Raw genomic sequence first — 17,811 nt, forward strand, 5'->3', positions numbered from 1 at the left:
GCTTTTTCACACCTGCCCCAGGAGGCCCTATTATCTATGTGTTTCGTCCCACTTGGTTTCATGAAGTTTGACCAACCCATATGGATCGGGTGATTTCTGTTGGCATTTTAAGCCAGTGTTTCTGGTCTCTTATGAAAAGGTTTTCCAGAAAGTTCCAAGAATTAAATCAGGATGATGGAATTCCAAGTCAATAGTCTTTATACCATGATGTCTGGTATGAAGAAATTTCTATTTAATTTTTGATCTGCATTCTAAAGAATCTTAAGGAACAGTCGTACATGAACAAAATGGAGTGCCACCAACAGACTTGTGAGGAAAGTTATAGGTTATGATATGAAGAGGACAGTAGAAAGGTGGATTTGGCTGAGTGATAAGAAGCTGAGAGTAATGGTCAAAGTTTACAGTGGAGCTTCACAAGGGTTGGTATTGGGACCCTTGCTTTTCCTGATACATTTATAAATGTTGTGGTTGGCTCACCGAGCTGGTTCATTGTTCCCCAGATATTTTGTTACTCTGCTGGACAACATCATCAGCGCAGCCTCCGATGAAGTGCCATTGTGTTTTCCCACCTGGTACTTAAACTCTGGAGTCTCTTGAGCTGGATTACCTCCCTTCCGGATTTTCTTCACAATGCAGTGTGTATGGGGTCGAGTTCTATGTGTTTGTTGATAGCTTTCTCCATGGACTACCAGGTCGTTCGCAGAACTATGAACCAGCTCGACGAGCCAACCAACCACAACATACACAACCCGAGCTACATATCCACTCTAAAACCTTAGATATTTGTAAATGACCTGAATCTTGGTGGGCAGGAAACATTTACCATGTTTAGAGATGACATGAACTTGGAAGAATTGTGAACTGAGAGGAGGACGGTGTGGAACTCCAATAGGGCATTTACGAGCTGGTGGAGCGGGTGGATAGGAACAGATGGTGTTCATTGCAGAGAGGTGAGAGGTGGTGTGTTTTGCTAGGAAGAACATTGAGAAACAATATAAAATAGATGGTATATTTTAAGGAGGGTTCAGGAGCAGAGGAAACTGGGCATACATGTGTACAGATCAGTGAAGGTTAAGGATGGATGGAAAGAGCAGTTATATAGTTGACACCATTTGTGTAGTGGTGGTGTCCCTAGCTCAGTCTAGTGTCCTGGATTCCAGACCCACCTGTGTAATAAAATCTCTGAGCAGGTTGATGAAAAAATACCTACTATGAAAATATTTCATGGTTTGTAGGACTTGTAGCTGAGTTGCACTGTCTATACCTCAGGATCAGGAGGCTTTGTTAAAATTCAGTTTGCTTTAGGGGTGTGTCATCCCATATCTAGATAGATATTTTTAAACAAACTACAGAGTCCTCATTTATTAGTAGGGGCATAGAGTACAAGAAAAAAGAGGCAATGTTGAACTTGGTTCAGACATTTGACAGAGATCAGCTAGAATATTGTGTGCACTTGTAGCCACCATATTATAGGAAAGATGTGAGTTCGCTGCAGAAAGCAGAAGTGATTTAGGGAGATAGTTCCGGGCATGAGAAACTTCTGTTGTGAGAATGGATTGAAGAAGATAGGACTCTATTCCTTGATGAGTAGAAGGCTGAGAAGACTCTTGACTGAGGCTTTCCAAATCATGAATGGGCTGAATAGAATAGATAAGGAATATATTGATCTCACTTGTAAAGGGAACAAGAACATCAGGGTCTCGATTTAAAGTGATGTGGAGAAGAAGCAAGGTTAATATGAGGAAAAAAAACATTTCAATACAGTGAGTTACAACACATTTAGTGTATGGAATGCACTGTCTGGAAAATGTGGTAGAGGCATGTTCAATTGAGACATTCTAATTGAAGGGGTTGGATGATTTTTGGATACAAGTAGCATGCGAGAGAAAAGACAGACATCAGCACTAGATTTTCAGGACTATTAATTAAATATATTAAAGGCAAAAGAGTTTCTAGAAAAAGAATAAGATCATTTAAAGATCAATGAGGCAGTCTGTGTGGAACCACAGGAGATGGTTGAGATCCTAAATGAATATTTCACATCAGTATTTACTCTGGAGAAAGACATGGAAGCTCGGGAGTTCAGGGAAATAAGTGGTGACAACTTGTAAAGAGTCCACATTACGGAAGAGAATTTGCTGGAGGTCTTAAAACACATAAAGACAGATAAATCCCTGAACCTGATCACATTGTATCCCAGGACATTGTGGGAAGTTAGGAAAGAAACTGCGGGGCCCTTGGCAGAGATATTTGTATCATCAATAGCTACGAGAGAGGTGCTAAGAGGGTAGCAAACGTTGTGCCATTATTTAAGAAAGGCTGCAAGGAAAAGCCAGGGCACAACAGACCAGTGAGCCTGACAATGTGGTGGATAGTTGTTGCTGGAGATTCTGAGAGACAGGATCTACATGCATTTGGAAAGGCAAAGACTGATAAGTGATAGTCAGCATGGCTTTGTGCATAGGAAATCATGTCTCACAAACTTGATTGAGCTTTTTGAAGAGGCGGCCATGAAGATAGATGAAGGTAGAGTAGTAGACTTGTCTACGTGGACTTTAACAAGGCCTTTGACAAGTTCTACATGGTAGACTGGTTAGTAAGGTCAGATCACATGGGATCCAGGGAGAGCTAACTAACTGAATTCAAAATTTGATTGTTGGTAGGAGAAAGAGGGTGGTGGTAGAGGGTTGTTGTTTAGTCTGGAGGCCTGTGACCACTGGTGCGCCGCTAGGATTGGTGCTGTGTCCAGTGTTGTTCATCATTCATACAGATGATTTGGATGAAAATACAGAAGTCATGGTTAGTAAATCTGTGGATGACACCAAAATTGGTGTGAGTAGACAGTGAAGAAGGTCATCTAAGGATACAACAGATCTTGATCAACAGGGCCAGTGGGTCAAGGAATGGTACATGGAGTTTAATTTAGCTAAATGTGAGGTGTTGCATTTTGGTAAGACAAACTAGAGGAGGACTTACACAGCTATTGGTAGGGCCCTAGGCAGTGTTGTCAAACAGAGAGATCTAGGATGGATGAACACAGCAGGCCAAGTAGCATCACAGGAGCAGGAAGGCTGACATTTCGGGCGTAGACCCTTCTTCAGAAATGGGTGAGGGGAAGGGGGTTCTGAAATAAATAGGGAGAGAGGGGGAGGCAGATAGAAGTTGGATAGAGGAGAAGATAGGTGGAGAGGAGTCAGACAAGTCAAAGAGGCGGGGATGGAGCAAGTAAAGGTGAGTGTTGGTGGGGAGGTAAGGAGGATTTAGGTCAGTCCAAGGAGGACAGACAGGTCAAGGGGACGGGATGAGGTTAGTAGGTAGGAAATGGGGGTGGGGCTTGAGGTGGAAGGTGGCAGGAGGGGATAGGTGAGAGGAAGAACAGGTTAGGGAGGCGGGGACAAGCTGGGCTGGTTTTGGGATGCGGTGGGGGAGCTGAGATTTTGAAGCTTGTGAAATCCACATTGATACCATTGGGCTGCAGGGTTCCCGAGCATAATATGAGTTTCTGTTCCTGCAACCTTCGGGTGGCATCGTTGTGGCACTGCGGGAGGCCCAGGCTGGACATGTCATTTGAGGAACAGGAGGGGGAGTTGAAATGGTTTGTGACTGGGAGGTGCAGTTGTTTATTGCGAACCAAATGTAGATGTTCTGCAAAGCAGGCCCTTGGCCTCCGCTTGGATTCCCCGATGTAGAGGAGGCCACAACGGGATCAGTGGATGCAGTATACCACATTAACAGATGTGCAAGTGAATATCTGCTTGATATGGAAAGTCTTCTTGGGGCCTGGGATGGGGATGAGGGAGGAGGTGTGGGGGCAGGTATAGCATTTCCTGCAGTTGCAGGGAAAAATGTCAGGTATGGTGGGGCTGGAGGGGAGTGTGGAGCAGGCAATGGAGTCCTGGAGAGAGTGGTCCCTCTGGAATGCAGATAAAGTTGGGGAGGGAAAAATGTCTTTGGCGGTGGGGTCGGATTGCAGATGGCGGAAGTGTCAGAGAATGATGCGTTGGATCTAGAGGTTGGTGGGGTGGTATGGCAGGACAAGGGGGATTCTTTTTTGGTTGTTATTGTGGGGAGGGATGAGCTGCGGGAAATACGGGAGACACGGTCGAGGGCGTTCTCGACCACTGCGATGGGGAAATTGCAGTCCTTGAAAAACGAGGACATCTGAGATGAATGGGAGTGGAATGCCTCATCCTGGGAGCAGATGCGGCAGAAGCAAAGGAATTGGGAATAGGGGTTGGTATTTTTGCAGGAAGGTTGTGGGAGGAGGTGTATTCTAGGGAGCTGTAGGAGTTGGTGGGCTTGAAATAGATATTGGTTTCTAGGTGGTTGCCGGAGATGGAGACAGAGAGGTCCAGGAAGGTGAGAGAGGTATTAGAGATGGTCCAGGTGAACCTAAGGTTGGGTGGAAGGTGTTGGTGAAGTGGATGAACTGTTTGAATTCCTTGTGGGAGCACGAGGTGACTCCGATAGTCATCAATGTAACAGAGTAAGAGGTGGGTTTTAGGGCCGGTGTAGGTCCGGAAGAGGGAGAGTTCCACATAACCCACAATGAGGCAGGCATAGCTTGGGCCCATGTGGGTACCCATGGCTACCCCCTTTTGTCTGTAGGAAGTGGGAGGAATTGGAAGACAAGTTGTTGAGGGTGAGGGCGAGTTCAGCTGAGCGGATGAGGGTGACAGTGGAGGGAAACTGTTCCGGCCTGTGGGACAGGAAGTCTAGTTCAGTTTAGAAAATCTTGTTGACGTGGACGAGTTGGGCTGAAGTGTCTGTTTCTATGCTGAATGACTTGTAATAATGCTCATTGGAAGAGCCGGCGCAGGCATGATGGACAGAATTTTCTGCTTCTGCTCCATTACGATTCTGTGCATGAGAAATAATAGGAACTGCAGATGCTGGAGAATCGGTCTAGGCCCGAAACGTCAGCTTTTGTGCTCCGAAGATGCTGCTTGGCCTGTGTTCATCCAGCTCCACACTGTTACCACGATTCTGTGCATGTTATTTTCGCCCTGGCTGTATATGTATTGCAATAGCAATTGTGTGATCCGTTCGTGCAGACGTAGACTAATTAAAATTTCTTAAAGTTTATTTGTCGCAGATCCCCAAAATTAGAAGGGGGCGATGTGAACTTGAAAGTGGGTCCTGTCTAAAGCGTGAACCTTGACCATTCATTACAAACCGAGTGAGCCATTGAACCCTGAATTTCCGGCCCAGGGCCCGCCTATGTGCCTTGCTGCCACAGTCTTTGTCAATGGTGTGGGATGCCGCAAAACGCGGCACAGGGGTCGCCTGATAAACCGGACTGAGTATGCATGAGAAGAAGGAATTCTGGCAACCGTGGTTGGAGGGGGTGGGAAGCATTCCCTTTCATTTTCTCCCACCTTCGACCAAAATAACTCCGGGGACGGGGGTGAACACAAACCTATGAAACCTTTGTCGCTCGTGCTGAGTTCAGGTTGTGATCCGGCTCCATGTGTTTGGAGGGACCGCCTGTGCCAGGGTCAGCCCACGGCGGAGGAGCGCTGGGAAGGACTGCTGCTGTATGTCTGCTCCTCAGTAACGAGAAATCCCTATTGCTGCATCTTCTTACTGTCAACGGGCTTGGGGCACCTCTCGTCCTCTTAGCCACTGTGCATCGGTCATTCAGTTTCAGCTTTGTGCAACATGGCTGGTAGTGTTCTGCTGACTTGTACTTTATTGCTCAGAATCGCAGTCACTCTAAGCCACCAGGAAGAACCGCCCCCTAAAAAAATAGGTAAGGTTGGTGTTTGAAAAGTCATTTAACTGTAGAGTAGTAACATGCTTGAGGTTTATATTATCAGAGATAATGGGAACTGCAGAATCCAAGACACATTATATATATTATATATTATATTATTTCAGCTTGTACTGATGGCATTCTTAGATCTTTTTACCGAGAATTGCTGTCGAAGTAACGTCCCCTGGCAAAAACTAATGCATTTTGCCTCAAACATATGCAGTTTCTTGAATCCAAGAAAAATGAAACCAAGTCGCATCCATTGCAAAAACAATGTAGAGATTTTGGAAATGAGAAGTGCATCATTGTACTGAAATTATCTTGATTTTGGTACAATGTAATACATCAAGTGGAATTCCTCTGTTTCAGATTAAGCACGATTTGAAAGATGCAATTTGCGGTAGTTTGAACTGGTTTGTGAGGCCCAAGACCTGAGTGGTAGCTGTGACATTGCTAGGATTTCATGTTTTTCGATTCCTGCTGCAGTCAGATCATTGTGTAATAAAAATACATCATCATGCTTCACCAATTCGTAGAAGAAATTTTGAAGACTTGCAGCAAAATTGCGCCGAAGGGCCTGTTTGCACACAGTAGATAATTAATCTAATCTAAAATTCCCAAGTGAGATTTTGAGGCAATAAGACGGGTTTGAAAGAATATCTAAACTGATATGTTGTATTGGAGGCATGTTTACTTATACATGGTGTAGCAGTTGTATGAATATTTAATTTCTGGTTGATCAAACTCATCCAAGTCTATAGTAGAACCAGCTTTGCTTGCAACTTCAAAGTCATTTGGTAAGAGTGTAAATTTGATGCACCTCTAAGTATTTTTCTTTATTTCTGCCCTCCCTTTGGTTCTTCAGTGTGCTGTGATCAGCTGCAATTATTAAGAGTTCGTAAAATACTTGAGTGGATTGCTAAAATGTCAATCTATGTAATCTTATGAATAAAGTGATTTTGTTTCAATGTGTGTTTAAACATAACCAAAATAAATTGCTAGATATTATACATTGGGATTCCTTTTATTCATTCAATTTCATTTTGTGCTCCACAGCTGTAGTTGGTGCTGGAATTGGAGGATCGTCAGCTGCCTATTTCCTTAGACGGGAATTTGGTCATAATGTTAAAATTGATGTCTATGAGAAGGGCACTATTGGAGGTCGACTAGCAACAGTAACTGTAAATGGTCAGCAATATGAGATTGGCGGCTCAGTCATTCACCCACTCAACCTTCACATGCAAGACTTTGTTAAACATTTAGGTAAAATGATGTGTAATAATTCAGTTTCCAAAGTATTCCGCATGTTTTCTTTAGCAATGAGGAGCTAAGTGGCACAGTGGCTCAGCGATTATCACTGCTGCCTCACAACACCAGGGACCCAGGTGCGATTCCATCCTTGGGCTGTGTGGAGTTTACACATTCTCTCTGTGTCTGGATGGTTTTCCTCTGGGTGCTCCGGTGTCTGTCCACAGTCATTGGATGTGCAGGTTAGGTGGATTGGCCATGGGAAATGCAGGGTGACAGGGATAAGGTACAGGTGTGTGTCTGGGTGGAATGCTGTTTGGAGAGTTGGTGTGGACTCGATGGGCTGAATGGCCTGCCTTCCACATTGTAGTGATTCTGTGATTCTATAAAAGCTGAGAACTACATTAATTCAGAATTAAACATATTTGAAGTTTGATACATTAACATGAGAAGTTTGATTATTGCTGAAAAGAGACACATTTTATCAACCTTCTATGTTATACTCGAGACCATTTGGAAGAATTATGAAAGTAAATGGAAGACATCATTTATACTGTGAAAAGAGTGTGCTGATTATTGGCAAGTGGGGTATGATTGGTGCAGATTTTGCTGTAAAAATGCAACAGTTAATGATGATTTGCAGTTAACTACCAAGCTTTGTTTAAATTTTAAGCATGACATTAGCACTGGTAACGAAATACGTGACCGGTTACCACACTGTGCTTTCACAGGCCAAGTGCATGGAAATGGTTTAGAATAGAAAGATGGTTGATAGTTGCAGACACAATGAAGGGCCTTTTCCATGCTGTAAAAACTGTGACACTTATACCTCGTAAACCTTGGCATATGGAACCATATGAGAAGGAGTAGGCCATTTGGCCCTTCAAATCTGCTCTGCCATTCAATATAATTATCTGACTGAGTACCCTGTTGCTGCTTTCTGCCCATACCCTTTGATCCCTTTAGTCCTAGAACTATATCTAACTCCTTGAAAGCATTCAATGTTTTGGCCTCATCCACTTCCTGTGGTAGCACCAATCTCTGGGTGAAGAAATTTCTTCTTATCTCAATCCTAAATGGCCTGCCACATAATCCTTATTCAATAAATGGCTCTAGTTCTAGACTCTCCAGTCATGTAAACAACCTTCCTGTGTTTACGCTGTCTAGTCCTGTTAGAATTTTATATGTTATTGTGAGCCCCCCTCTCATTACACTCAATGGAGTTTAAGAATCCTAATTGATCCAGTCTCTCTTCATATCTCAGACCTGCCATTGCAGAAATCAGTTTTTTAAGCCTTTGTTTCACTCCCTCCATAGCCAGAACATCCTTCCTCGGGTGGAGCTATACACAGGACCCATTGTGGTCTCACGAAAGCCCTGTATAATTTGCAGTAAGACATCTCAGCCTCTGTATTTGAATTCTGTCATGATGAAGGTGAACATACTATTTGTCCTGTACACTGCCTGCTGCATCTGCATGATACTTCCAGTGACTGCTGTACAAGAGCATTCAGGACTTGTTGCACTCCCCTTTCTCAATCTATCACCATTCAGATAATTTGCCTTCCTGTTTTTTTTATGAAATTGAGCAACCTCACAGTTATCCACATTATACTTCATTAGCCCATTAGGTCAATTTGTCCAAATCGCACTAGCGTTTCTCCACATCCATCTCACAGCACACCTCACACCCAGCTTTGTGTTGGCTGCAAACTTGGAGTTTGGCGATAGTGGGTTTAGTTCCCTCATCTAAATCATTAATATATAATGTGAAAGTTGGAGTCTCTGCACTGATCATTGTGGTATCCCCCTAGTCACTGTTTGCTACTTTGAAAAAGGCATGTTTATTCCTGCTGTTTGCTTCCTGTCTGCCAACCCGTCCTGTATTCATATCAATACACAATCCCCAATCCCAGGCACTTTTAATTTCTTGTGTGGGACTTTATCAAGAGCTTTCTGAGAGTCCAAATAAACCACTTCCACTGGCTGCCCCTTATCAATTCTAGTACTTACGTCCTTGAACAATTCCAGTAGATTTATCAAGCGTGATTTCTCTGTCAAAACTCCATGCTGATGTTGCCTGATCCTGTCACTGTTTGTCCTGAAAGGTGATCAGCAATGTATCTGCCATTTCAAGGGCCACTTCCTTGTATACCCTGGGATGTAAACTATCACACCTTGGGAATTGTTGAACCTTAATGTCATAAATTTTCCCAAATGCTGTGTCCTTAGTAATATTCATTTCCTTCAGTTCCTCCCTCTATCTAGAGTCCCTGTTTCCCAATGTAGTTAGGACAGTATTTGTGAAGATAGAACCAAAGTATATATCTCATTGGTTTGCAGTCTCTTTGTTCCACTTTATAACTTTCTGACTGTAAGAGACCTACTCTTCAAATCTTTTTCTCAACAAAGATTTACAGAAGCTTTTACAATCAGCTTATGAGTACCTTCATATTCTGTTTTCCCTTCTTAATTAATCTCTTTGTCCTTCTTTGCTAAAATTTAAGCTACTTCCAATCCTCAGGTCTGCTGCATTTTTGGCCAATTTGAATAATTTTCCTTGGATCTAATGTAATCACCAATTTCCCATGTTAGCTGTGGTTGAGCCACATTTCGTGTTTTGTTTTTATAGTCAGGAATGAACAATTCCTGTTCATAGGAAGTTCATAGACACACTAAATATTTGCCATTGCCTATCCACCATCATTCCTTTATGTCCCAATTCCCAAATTGTCATAGCCAGTCCATGCCCGATACATTTGTAATTTCCTTTATTTAGATTTAGGATCCTATTCCAAGACCCAACTATGTCACTGTCCATCTTAATGAAGAATTCTACCAAATTATGGTCACCTAGAGACTTCACACTGCTAGATTGCCAGTCTTCCTTTCTCATGACACAGTACCCGGCCTTGGATATCTTGTTCGTTAGTTGGTTCCTCAACATATTGATTCATAAAGTCATTCCCAACACACTTCAGGAATTCCTCCTCCACGGCATTCCCTTTTCTTCGTTCACACGATGTGGGAGTTGCTAACTAGGCCAGCACGTATTGCCTGTCCCTAATTGCCCAGAGGACAGTTAAGTGTCAACCACATTGCTGGTCTTGAGCCAAATGAAGGGCAGACCAGGTAAGGACAGCAGTTTCCTTCCCCAAACATAAATCTATTGTTCCAAATTTAACTTTAAAACAAAGGTTACTTATAGTTAATTTTTATGCTTGTTAAAAACACGAGTACAAAAGCAAAGATCTAGTCACCAGTGTTCCTTTAAAAAATTTTCTGGCTGTACAGGCCTCCAAAGTCGGTATGTGGAGCCATTGGAGCTGCATACATGCACTGTTGCATAGCTGAGATGGAATGTTGCTGTTAATACTTGCTGCTAAGGACTAACAAGCTAGGCAGGGTACCATCTGTGTCTTTTTCTACCTTGGAAGTCTAGATCTGAAAATAAACAAATGTCTCTCGGCCTGGCAACTAAAAGCCTGAATATTTCATTATCTTCACCCTGTTTATAAACCTATGGTATGTTTCTCGTCAGATGGCAGCACAGTGGTTCAGTGGTTCGCAGTGCTGTCCCTCAGCACCACGGAACTGGGTTTGATTCCAGCCTTGGGTAACCATCTGTTTGGAGTTTGTACGCTTTCGCTGTGCCTGTGTGGGTTTCCTCTGGGTGCTCCGGTTTCCTTCCATAGTTCAAAGATGTGTAGGATAGGTGGATTGGCCAGGCTGAATTTCCCATAGTGACCAGGGATGTGCAGGCTAAATGGACTAGCCATGGGAAAAGCAAGCATACGGGAATAGGGTAGGGACGTGTATCTGAGTGGAATGCTGTTCGGAGGGTTGGTGAGGACTAGATGGACTGAATGGCCTGCTTCCACATTGTAGAGATTCTGTTATTCTATGAAATGGAGCCAAGCAAAGTCACACGACGTAACAGTGCTAAGCTCTGCATTGGCAATGCTAGAGTAGCACACTATAATATCAGATTAATCAATGAATATATTGATTGTGTGATTGTAATAAAACCAAATTAATCATGCAATGTTAGTTTGTCGACTAATCCTACACTCTTAACTGCTTTTTGCAACACCTGTCAGTTCTCGGACATTAAGGTAGGACGACAAATATTTGACCTTGTCAGTGATGCCCACATTCCATGCAAGAATAATAATAATAGAAAAGCTGGTACAAAGCTGGCGCCCCACTTTATGTTGTGTGAACAGGTACTGTGAGCTGAGTCCACTACTGTCCATTTTTTTTTGGAACTCAACCATGTTTTCACAATGAAACAATTTGGCAACTACATTGATATGTAGCCTTGGGTATATTAATAAACAAGGGAGAAAAGTGAGTTTTCTAATTTAAGAAAGGAAAGTGTTAAGGAAGGGAAAATGTATCCAGCGGGTTATTTGGAAAAAGAGATAACAAGGCGTAGAGCCAAATGAACACAGCAGGCCAAGCAGCATCAGAGGAGCTGGAAAGCTGAAGTTTCGGGCCCGGATGTTGCTTGTCCTGCTGTGTTCGTCCAGCTCTACACCTTGTTATCTCATTCTCCAGCATTGGCAGTTCCTACTATCTATGTGGAAAAAGAGACAGATTTGTATTTTCAATTGACTTTACGTCAAAGCCAGTAAAAGATGTTTACACCCCCGCTCGGACTTGCTTTAATTAGATTTTCAGAACCAGAAGAACCGATACCAAGGCGGTTGAGGCCTCCGCAGCCATACCCACAAATTAAACTAGAAACTATTTAAGCAGTATCATTCAGCTATTCACTGTCTAAACCGGCTGAACGTTTTTACCACAAAATGCACTTTGCTGGAGGTCCAGAAACAGCTTGTACAATTCAATACGTTTTATTGTATATTACTGTATTAATTTCAAGATAATAAAATGTGAGGCTGGATGAACACAGCAGGCCAAGCAGCATCTCAGGAGCACAAAAGCTGACGTTTCGGGCCTAGACCCTTCGTGCTCCTGAGATGCTGCTTGGCCTGCTGTGTTCATCCAGCCTCACATTTTATTATCTTGGAATTCTCCAGCATCTGCAGTTCCCATTATCTCTGATACTACTGTATTAATTTGTTTTGTTACTCTCTTCTCTCTCTGCACCAGGGCTGAAGCACAGAAAAGGTGTTCCAGAGAAATTGGCACTCTTCAATGGGGAAGAGTTTGTGTTCGAAGAAACTGATTGGTACCTCCAGGATCTGTTTAAAATGTGGTGGCGATACGGCTTTGGTTTACTACGTCTGCAGATGTGGGTGGAAGAGATAGTGGAGAAGTTCATGAGGTATGGCATATTTTGTAATTCATGTGTTATCACTTAGAAACCACCAAGTCATCAGTTAGTAGACACACTGAAACATGATTCATCCCTTCCATTGTTCCTGTAAAAGTAAAGAAAGAAGTTATTTTTTCATAATTCCTGTTTCATACCCTCTTACCAGTTTAAGTATTTTTGAAATGTAAACTCTATTGTGATGTAAGGAACTCAGCAGGCAATTGATATACTGCAATGTCCTACAAGCAGCAGTCAATTGAATGCCACTCTCATCTGTTTTAGGTGTTGAAAGCTAAATGTTGGTGAGCACACCAGTTACATCCACTTCAGAGGATATTTGTTAAATGTCCTACCTAATTAGTGGCAGCTCAGGCAATATAGCACTGAAATATGGCTGGGATGCCATGCCAAATCACCCAAGTGGAGCCTTAGCCAACAACCTTTTGAGGCCATTGAAAGTTCCACCACAGCAAAGGCTGGCACGAATTTCAACAACAGAAAATATTCTTGGTGCAAGCCTGTGACCATATTATTATTGCAGCAGAATACTGTTCCAGATCAATGTGGAATCTACTGTCAAATGTCTCTGTTTTGCAATCTGTTCTGCTTCCTTGAACATCTCAAAGTCTGCCAGCAGCCTTTGGGTCCGTAGCAAATGATTGATTATTAGGAAGCAAACACTCAGTCAGTGTGTGCAACCAATGGTTCATTTTATTTGTCCAGTAAAGCTCAAGGTGTCCAAAGGTAATTGCCTAGTGCTGTCATGGCTGATGTCACTATGATCAGCTAACTTACACCAATTCATACTTTTAAATCTTTTGCTATAATACTTTGGCAAAGCTTTGAGCAATCCATTAATCTTCAGGAATCAAGACTTTTATAATTTTCATTATTAACTTTCACTTTCATTCTGTGGCTTTGTTGCTGCCAAGATATAATGAACCAAAGCATGACTTCTACAAGCAAAATATGTTGGCTCTTAAAATCTACTGTTGCTCTGGTGAATGCCCATGGTATGTTTAGCAGAAATCACCCCCAAATGTGTTAAATCCCAGTCTCATGGGAATGTTTCGTGTTTCGTGTTTCGCCTTATGGAAGGAGCCCTAACCTGACTCAACAAGGCAATCTGCATAAAGAGGGACCAGTATTGGGGTTCCATAGATTGCAATGGATGTTGGCTGCTAGGTCCATTATTAAAATCTCTTGTACTGAGGTTGGTTAGCGTGCCGAACTGGATTTTTGTTTTGCAGACGTTTCGTTACCATGCTTGGTAACATTCTCAGGGCAGCCTCCGATGAAGCGTCAGTGTGTTTTCCCACCTGGTTTTTAAACTCTGGGGTCCGTTGAGATGGATTACCACACTTTGCAGACCCCAGAGTTTAAAAACCAGGCGGGAAATCAGACCGACGCTTCATCGGAGGCTGCACTGAGGATATTACCAAGCCTATTGTGACATACTTGCTGTGTATAAGAGCAATTCAGCGTAAAAATGTTCTCTTCGGATAATAATTTAATTTCCTTTTAAAATCCACAATTGTGTCTGACTCCACTATACTTTCAGGCAGTGCATTCCACGCTTAACCAAAACAACAAACCAGCTCGGCGAGCCAACCAACCTCAACACCCACAACCTGAGCTACAGATCTACTCCAAAACCTCAGATCTCCCATATCGTCAGCACTGGCACATCTGGTCTCATCTGATGTATGTGGCTTGAAAAAGAGTGACGTGCATCTGAGTTTCAGGGTGGGAAGAAGGATCCAGAACAGTTTGACCAAATGCTTTGCTGAGTTCTTTTTGATTTGGGGCAGCTTAGAATTCGCTGATTGTTCCCTCCCCCATTCAAGTCGGCCTGTTGCCTTGTGCTAGAGTTCAGAGACATGTCTGCAACCTCATTAAATTGTATAGTTGCCCATGTAATGAGAGAGGTGCTAAGTGAATGCTAGGTACTTCCCTAAAATGTTTGAAAGAAAAATTATTTGCCCAAAATCAAACCTGTAAAGTTGTGATTGTGAATTGACAGCTGTTTCCTTGTGTAACCTTGGATGTGGTAAAGGAAGCAAATGCTGTGTCTCTTTGGAACTGCATTTCTTTCCTTCCTGCACTTTCTTCCATTCCATGCTGCCGTGAGGACAACAGGTGTTGGTTATGTTCTTCAATGCCTCAGTCAAAAGACTAATGTTTTAAGCAGATAGTCCGAGTTGCTATTTAATTGCAGTGCTGAGCTCAGTAAACGTTTTAGACGTTTGCTGCAAAAAATGGCTTCTTTCCATGTGGTATGGACTAGCAAGTTACTAGCCTTGATTGAAATAATTATTGTGAGTGAGATTTTTAAAACACTGGGTATCTCTTGGCAGCTGACGGAAGAAACAGTGTGTTTTTTTTTCAGACCTTTGTACATTAGTTCCTGTTAATGCTTGGCAATCAATAAGTAACAATTTTCTGAAGAAGTGAAAATGGAGGAGTGGTGATTAAAAGAAATGCTTGACCCTATCTTGTCATTGTGTGGCAGGATCTACAAGTACCAGGCCCATGGCTATGCTTTCAGCACAATGGAAGAAATGCTGCAGTCATTGGGTGGGGACCGTTTCATTAACATGACACGGCGACCTGTGGCAGAGACTCTGCAAGAATTAGGAATCTCACAGCGCTTCATTGATGAAATAGTCACAGCTATTATGAGAGTAAACTACGGTCAGTCAGTAACCATTCCTGCATTTGTTGGTATGTAGCTTTTTAATCTTTGAATACGTATAAAATGCATAAACATAAGATAATGGAGAGTGGTGGCATAGTGAACTTTCACTGGACTAGCAGATCAGAACCTTAGGGCCAATCTTCTAGGGACACAAGTTTGAATCCCACCTTGGCAGATGGCAATTCAATGAAAACCTGGAATAAAAAGCTGGCCTAGTGACAACCATGTAACCACTGTCGATTGTTGTTCAAAACTTATATCCTAATATCCTTTAGGGAAGAAAATCAGCTATTCTTCGTAAGTCAGGCATCATCAGAGGAGCAGGAAAGCTGACGTTTCAGGTTGGGACCCTTTTTTCTGAAGAAGGGTCCTGACCCGAAACGTCAGCTTTTCTCCTCTGCTGCTGCTGCTGCCTGGACTGCTGTGTTCCTCCAGCTCTACACTTTGTTATCTCAGATTCCAGCATCGGCAGTTCTTACTAAGCCTGCTATCCTTGCCTGGTTTAGCTCACGTGTCTTCTGACCCTAGGCAACGTGGCTGACTCTTAAGTGCTGCCAGGAATGGAGTGGGCAGTAAATGTTGTCCTGTGACTGCCACACTCTCTCTGAATGAATTACAGGGGAGTGAGCACCTAGCATTAACATAAAGTTTAAACAACGCATGCTACTAGTTGGATTCATTTTAATAATCTGGTTGCATTGGAATTGATAGCTACTACAGGTCATATTTCTTAACAAAAAGGCCAGCATCTATTTTACATTAAAGATTCTGTAAAAGGAGAGGTGTTTCACTTTGACACAGTTGAATCAAGTGATCCTCTCAGTACAAAAGTGCAGTATAGTCTGTACAGCGAGAGAAGGTACTGATTAAAATTTGTTTCAATTCTCGACATTAATTTTCTGGTATCTTGCCTGTTTGATAATTCACTTCTGTGCATTTAGTATTCAGGTCTTGTGTCAAAATTGGCTGCAACAATTTTCCTACCTTAAGGAATAAGTTATTTTCTTCCACATTGAGTTTGGCACAGCTAGATGCAATTCATTCTTGTGAGATAAGCAGCTGTTCTCGCTAATATTCAAAGCAGAAGCTTCTGCAAGAAAGATAATATTGGCAGGTCTTACTCAGTTCGACATAATTTAAATTTATAGAGGTACTTGTCAAGTTGTATTTGTGCAGTTTCTTCATGTTAAATTGAAAGAAGCAAGGGACGAAATGTGCACAAACAATTACACACATTACAGAGCTCTATCAACATCTTTGGGTTTATCCCATGATTGAATTTAGTTTTACACCATGTGCATTTTATACTTTTTTTTTAAATTGTTTGGAACCTGAGACTTAAAACAGCTACACACACACACACACACACACACAAACACACACACACACACACACACACACACACACACACACACACAGTTATGGCACAAAACAAAACATTGAACTGAAGGTTCATGTTATTATTGTTTGGAAATTTAAGTACCACGGAACCATGTATAACTAAGTTTGATTTTTGTTTACCCTGCGCTCATGGGCTGTGGGTGCCACTTGCATGGGCCAGCGTTTATTGCCCATCTCTAACTGTCCTTAAGAAGGTGGTGCAGAGCTGCACTCTTGAACCGCTGCTGTCCATGTGCTGCAGGTAGACCCACAATGTCTATAGACTGTGAGGTCCATGATTTTGACCCAGTGACACTGAAGAAATGGTATATTTCCAAGTCCAGATGGAATGTGGCTTGCAACCTAGTGGTGTTCCTGTGCATCTGCTGCTCGTCCTTCTAGGTGGTAATGATTGTGGGTTTGTCGCTGTCTAAGGAATCTTGGTGAATTTAAGCAGTACATCTTGGGATGGTACAAACTGCTGTCACTGTGCATCAGTGGTAGCAGAGGTGAATATTGATGCTCATCGATGGGGTACTAGTCAAGAAGGCTCCATTGTCCTTGTAAGTGTCAAGCTTCTTGAGTGTTGTTGGAGCTATGCTCATCCAGGCAAATAGGGAGTATTCCATCAAACTCCTGATTTGTGCCTTACAGATAGTGGACAGGCATTGGGGAAATGGGAGGTAAGTTAATTGCTGCAGAATTCCCAATCTCTAACTTGCTTTTGTAGCCATAATACTTATATGGCTAGCCTAGTTTAGTTTCTGGTCAATGTTGATATTGGGAGAATTCAGTGATGGTAATGCCATTGAACATCAAAGGATGTTTGTTAGTTCTGTCTTGTTAAAGACGGCCATTTCCTGTCTAGTCGTGTGGAGTTACTTGCCACTTATTAGCAGAGGCCTGGATGTTGTCTAGGTCTTGCTGCCTATGGAGTCACCTTTTAGTATCTGAGGAGTTGCGAATGGTGCTGAACGTTGTGCAGTCATGACTGAACATCCTCACCTTATGATTGAGGGAAGTTGAAAATAGTTGGTTCTAGGACACTCCCGTGAGGAACTCCTGCAGAGATGTCTCAGAGATGAGATGGTTGAACTCCAACAACCACACCATTCTTCCTTTGAGCTAGGTATGACTTTAGCCAGCAGAGACTTTAAGCCCTGATTCCTGGTGATTTTCAGGGAGTCTTGATGCTGCTGTCAGCCAAATGCAGTCTTAATGTCATGGGAATTCAACCCTATTACCCCCTGTTTGAATGAAGACTGTAATGAGACCAGGAGGTAAGTGGCCCTGGTAGAACAAAGACTGAGCAGGTTATTCCTTTGCAAGTTCTGCTTAATTTTGCTGTTGACAACCTCTTCCATCATTTTGATGATGCTGGATTGTAGACTAATAGGGTGGTAATGGACCAAGTTGAATTTGGCCTACTTTGTGTTCAGGACAAAC

At 42.6% G+C, this 17,811-nt stretch overlaps 1 protein-coding gene across 3 annotated transcripts in view; it reads left to right on the forward strand.

Annotated features, from left to right (window-relative positions):
- The first annotated feature begins 5,485 nt into the window (after positions 1–5,485).
- LOC125458487 (prenylcysteine oxidase-like) overlaps positions 5,486–17,811 on the forward strand; it is a 42,836-nt gene continuing 30,510 nt past the window's right edge. Inside the window, exons 1-4 of one of the 3 annotated variants that reach the window (XM_048543778.2) lie at positions 5,486–5,752; positions 6,812–7,018; positions 12,122–12,296; positions 14,800–15,011. In XM_048543778.2, the coding sequence (XP_048399735.1) occupies positions 5,662–5,752; positions 6,812–7,018; positions 12,122–12,296; positions 14,800–15,011 (685 nt within the window). In that variant the 5' untranslated portion in view covers positions 5,486–5,661. The remainder of the gene's footprint in view (positions 5,753–6,811; positions 7,019–12,121; positions 12,297–14,799; positions 15,012–17,811) is intronic. The other 2 variants (XM_048543779.2, XM_059650747.1) reach the window with 2 other exon arrangements.

The sequence above is a fragment of the Stegostoma tigrinum genome, chromosome 13, assembly GCF_030684315.1.
Source record: "Stegostoma tigrinum isolate sSteTig4 chromosome 13, sSteTig4.hap1, whole genome shotgun sequence".
NCBI classification, from domain to species: Eukaryota; Metazoa; Chordata; class Chondrichthyes; order Orectolobiformes; family Stegostomatidae; genus Stegostoma; species Stegostoma tigrinum.